This window comes from Amblyomma mixtum, chromosome 8 (genome assembly GCF_055824585.1).
Source record: "Amblyomma mixtum isolate Tamu chromosome 8, ASM5582458v1, whole genome shotgun sequence".
In the NCBI taxonomy this organism is placed as follows: domain Eukaryota; kingdom Metazoa; phylum Arthropoda; class Arachnida; order Ixodida; family Ixodidae; genus Amblyomma; species Amblyomma mixtum.
Genome location: NC_143019.1, coordinates 79,869,553 through 79,873,939, shown reverse-complemented (window position 1 = coordinate 79,873,939; position 4,387 = coordinate 79,869,553). Strand labels below are relative to the sequence as shown.

General features: G+C 41.8%; 1 protein-coding gene across 1 annotated transcript; it reads right to left on the bottom strand.

The window, feature by feature from the left end:
• Positions 1–1,094: 1,094 nt before the first annotated feature.
• LOC149333160 (sulfotransferase ssu-1-like) lies at positions 1,095–3,800 on the bottom strand. Its single transcript, XM_089555997.1, has 2 exons — positions 3,730–3,800; positions 1,095–2,099 (listed from the first exon to the last, which is right to left on the bottom strand). The coding sequence occupies exon 2, from the start codon at positions 2,075–2,077 to the stop codon at positions 1,112–1,114; it is 966 nt and encodes a 321-aa protein (XP_089412123.1). The 5' UTR covers positions 2,078–2,099; positions 3,730–3,800; the 3' UTR covers positions 1,095–1,111.
• Between the last annotated feature and the right edge of the window lie 587 nt (positions 3,801–4,387).

The following is a 4,387-nucleotide window of genomic DNA, read 5'->3' as shown; positions in this document are numbered from 1 at the left end:
TATTTAGCGAATGAAACGAGAAAGCGACTATACATGGATCTTATTAAACAGTTTGTTCCCAGCGTCATTGTACAGAAACTTATGCTGCGAAGGCCCTGGGAGAGACGTTCTCAGGCGAGTTAAGAAGATGACTGTTGCACCTGGCGTAAAGATTCTTTCTCAAATTACATAAAGGAACCCTATCAGTAAAAACATTGCTAGAGGAAAATGGCCTTTTTCTTTCTTTGGGATCAAACAGTCTTGCGCAGAAGACTAGAGACGGTAGAACACGTGCTCCTGGATTGTTGGGATGCGGTGTTCTACTGGGATGTTTTTAAAATAACCCTAAAAAAGACTTGCCACTGGCACCTTGCGGAATTAGGTTTCTGACCGCTGCAAGTGATGCTGCACAGTATGATCGGATTATGTTATTGGAACATTACAGTATTTGGAGAAGTAGAACGGCTGTTAGACATTGTGACTTGGATCCATGATCGGTATTTCGTTATTTTGTGGAACATATGCATAAATTAAAAGAAGTCTTGAAGCAGCAGGACTATGCGGATGATGTATTGCGACTGATGGACCAACATTTGGTAAATAAAGTTTATTACACAAGGTTGTCGGTGAAGGTGCATGACAACTACAGTATCTTACTGATGTATTTATTCATGCAATAAAGAAAAAAATGCATGGCAAGCACATAATAGTTTTCTGGTGCAAACAAATGGGATACTATTCGGTTTGACGTCATAGTAGTCAGAAACAGACCTTTCTGTGAAAATACTTTGTCTTCATAATGTATTGCGACATGCATAGCTCCCAAACCTTTTCCTGCTGTGTTTCACTAGCCTTACTTTGTGTCTATTTTATCTTAACACTGGATTATTTTTTGTTGCCAAGTGTGTAGGACTGAGGGCCCCAACTAGCTTCGCCTATCGGTCCAAAAAGTTTTGGTCTACTGTATTTACTCTGAGCAAATAAAATAAATGAAAATGGGGAAAAAATGCCATTGGGAAACAAGCTTTTTCTCCCCCTCCTTGAGGTTAATCAAGGCAATCCATGGACATCTTTATTCGAGGAAAAGAGCTCGAGGAAATTTATTTGCTAGACAAGAGCAAACGCAGGCATTTTATTTGTCATCTTCAATGCCAGCTGCTGCAATCGCTTCGCTGCGGATGTTTCTCCACAAGTCCATCACCGGCGATATTTCTTCCGTCCCTTTTATCGCAGCCTCCATGCGTCGGAGATGTTCTAGAGAGAAGTATTCTTTCCAGCTGCCGACCTTGCCTTTTCTTACGAAGTTATATTTGCTGCTGCCAGCTTTAGCTGCATCCTTCCAAGTCTCTTTATTGCTTTCACTCAAAGTATTTGTCTGAGGTAGTGAGTTTATGGCAAACTTTACATTCATGACTTCTCTCATGTTCTCTGCCGCGCAGCGTTCAATTAAATTCCTGAGTAATTGTTCGTTTTCTTGCAATTCAAGTGCGTAGCTATCACCAAGGAGGTGCGCCAGTTTCAGTACCGTACCCTGCGTGTCTTCGATCAGATCCTCATAGCAAACGAAGAACACATTAGGCTCCTCTTTAATGGCATATCCAGAAACTATGTGGTCAAAGTAGGTGCCATGACCAAGTCCTTCACTCAGGAAGGACTCAAAAAACTCATCAAACGAGCCATTTTGAAAGCGGTAAATGTTCACGTTGCTCACGAAGTGGAAATAAGATACGGCGAGGTCCCAAGGGTTCCGAGCTACGTAGATGTACTTTGCTTCAGCACTTAGTGCCCCCTTTCGCGGTAGAAAGTGTGTTTGCAGCAGCCGCAATGGCAGGCTTGGCTTCCAACCTTCCAACTCTGATACTCCAAGATAGCGCATGTTCTGTTTGAACTGCTCAGAGGAGCTCACAGGCTGGCCTCTTTTCAGGATGAGCTGCACAATGTAGAGAACCCAGTGCGTCCCTGCTTTTGGGTAAGAAAGCAGTACCAGGTCGCCCTTTCCAGGAAGAAACTTCAGTGTGTCCCTCAAGAGGTCCGGGTTGTAGTGAGGATCCCTCGGTTCGCCATCTATAAGCTGAAAGTGCGGCTTCTTCTTCGCCATTTGGAGACTTCAGACAACCCACCTGCACGGAACTATTTTCGAGTAAAGAATATGAGGTAAATATCCGATCATGACGATTATCTTATTTTAGGTATCTCCTTGCATTACACTGTGATGCGCTGGCACAAACCGCTTACTCTCACCGGATTAGCGCATAGATTTCCTACGTCTACAATTTTAAACAAAGCAACGTAGGGAAATTTTTTAAATTTGAAGCTGATAATTAGGGGGTGTAATTAGTTATATAATAATTATTTTGGGGCATACGTTTTGATAAAAATACAAGAAAAGAAATGGTGCTTGTGATCATAAGCTACGACCTCCGCATGTCGTGTGAAGTACTGTACCAACTAATCTGCAGCTCAAGGTAGAGCACTTTATCGGACATATATGGCCTAAAGATCAAATCACGCCAGTATCTTGTGGTTGCCTACCATGCTGGTTTATATTGGATAGATAACTAATTACAAGCTTTAATAAACTCAGCAGAGAATTTCTTAGGGCTTTGCTTGCTTTTTGCTTGCTTCTTTTCAAAATGTCTTAACGTGCCCCTGCGTTCGACTCACCAGTCTGTTGAAGTAGCGACTAAAACGCCATTATTGAGTGCCTCTGAATGGGAGAAAAACAAACTAAAAAGCGATGTTCTCACGAGAATCTTTTCTGGGCGAGTTACGCTGCGTGCTTATGCATCAGAAATTACAAATATATCGCTGAAAAGGAGGTGGCAAATAAGCGATTCACGAACACCGGTTTGATAAATTTTTGTTAATGCAATCATTCTTTAGTCTAGCATGAACGGTGAAACTCTCTCTTTACAAGTGATAGCTATACTGCTTGATACTTTGAAAGGTCAAAAAAGACTATGAAAGCGTAGCATCAGACTTAAGAGAGAAGAACGGTCATTACTCGCTCAGGAAAGAGACGATTCATTTCAGTTATAACATTTGAAGTTGACGTCAGCGGTGTTGCCGAACTGCTGCGGCGATTTTTATAAAAATTTGGGAACAAATTCTCTAGAACTTTTGAGCTTTATTAGTTGTTTCGTGTCATGCGATATTTCACGAAATATCGGATGAATGTAAGCTGAAGAGAGGGCTTACGCTGACTTTGAGCTGAAGCTTTCTAGGAGAGCCCATGTGTATTGTAGTCTTACAGCAGAAACCAGAACCTGGAAAGGACGGTTAGCACTGCGTAACAGCAGAGTTAGCGACGGCTGTCAGTGTGCTTTTCTGTAGCGCAATGTATGCTTCTTTAAACTTATTTATGCTTCTTTAAAAAAGCTTTTGCGCTATGCCTACTAACGACTGATGCTTTAAGATTATTCGGCCCCAGCAGCCTCGATTAATTCTTAACCAGTTTAAATCATTTGCAGGTATATCAAACATAAATGTATATGCCGCACTGAAGCGCGTATAAAAATACATATTTGCAATCGTTTGCTAAAACAATTTTCATTAAAGGCACCGTTCAGGTTTTTGTTATCATAAGAGTGGTTTGCGGGTATTATTTTGCTTCCATATTTCATGTCCGAAATGGGCATATGTGCGTGCCGGAAGCGTCTACATGTTAGCCTCCATGACTGCTCTTTTCATCCCTCTAATATTGATGCGCTTTTAAGAGAATTCGATAGCAGGTGAAAAATCCACACTTACCCCAGTACGTGCAATATGAATAGAAAAGCTTGTACCAGGCTCCACTGCGATAGACTTGACCGCTGCGACGTGTGATGGAGGACAGGCAGCACTATTTTTATACATCACGTCTGTTTATCGAGACCTCAGGGGACGCAGTTTCTTTTTTTTGTTAACTGCGCACCTGTGTCCTGTGGATAATAAACTTTTTAGTCACATGTACGCTTCCTCTACGCATTGGCCTTTACGATCCGACTGCTGTGCTAAAATGCGCCTTGATAGATTTCTGCTTTGAAGTGCGAGATAGGTTACTGCTGTAAGCTACCGAGAAGAACAACAAACGGGTTTAAATGCGGATTCCAGTTGGATCCAGTTTCAATCAAATGGGTTCAGAAGGTTAGCCAGTTCGACTCAGAAATCCAATTCGTTATCCCAGTGGATGTTTTTACATCCAGTTTGGCGGTCTCCAATAAGGTGTTCCATTAGAGTGTACAAGTAGGCATTAGAACTGCAGCTTCCAACTGGCTTCGATTAGGTTCTAGTTACAAAACCCAAGTGGAATCCAATGATTTTCGCATTGCTCTGCACAAGCACAGAACAATGATATAACGAAGTACCTTGAAGAAAAATATATGAGCAGCATAATGTACTGAATTGTTTTCTTCATTCCACCATCTCT

Bases quoted from the DNA above. Each gene is read 5' to 3' on its own strand.
- LOC149333160 (XM_089555997.1), bottom strand. From the start codon at position 2,077: ATGGCGAAGAAGAAGCCGCACTTTCAGCTTATAGATGGCGAACCGAGG.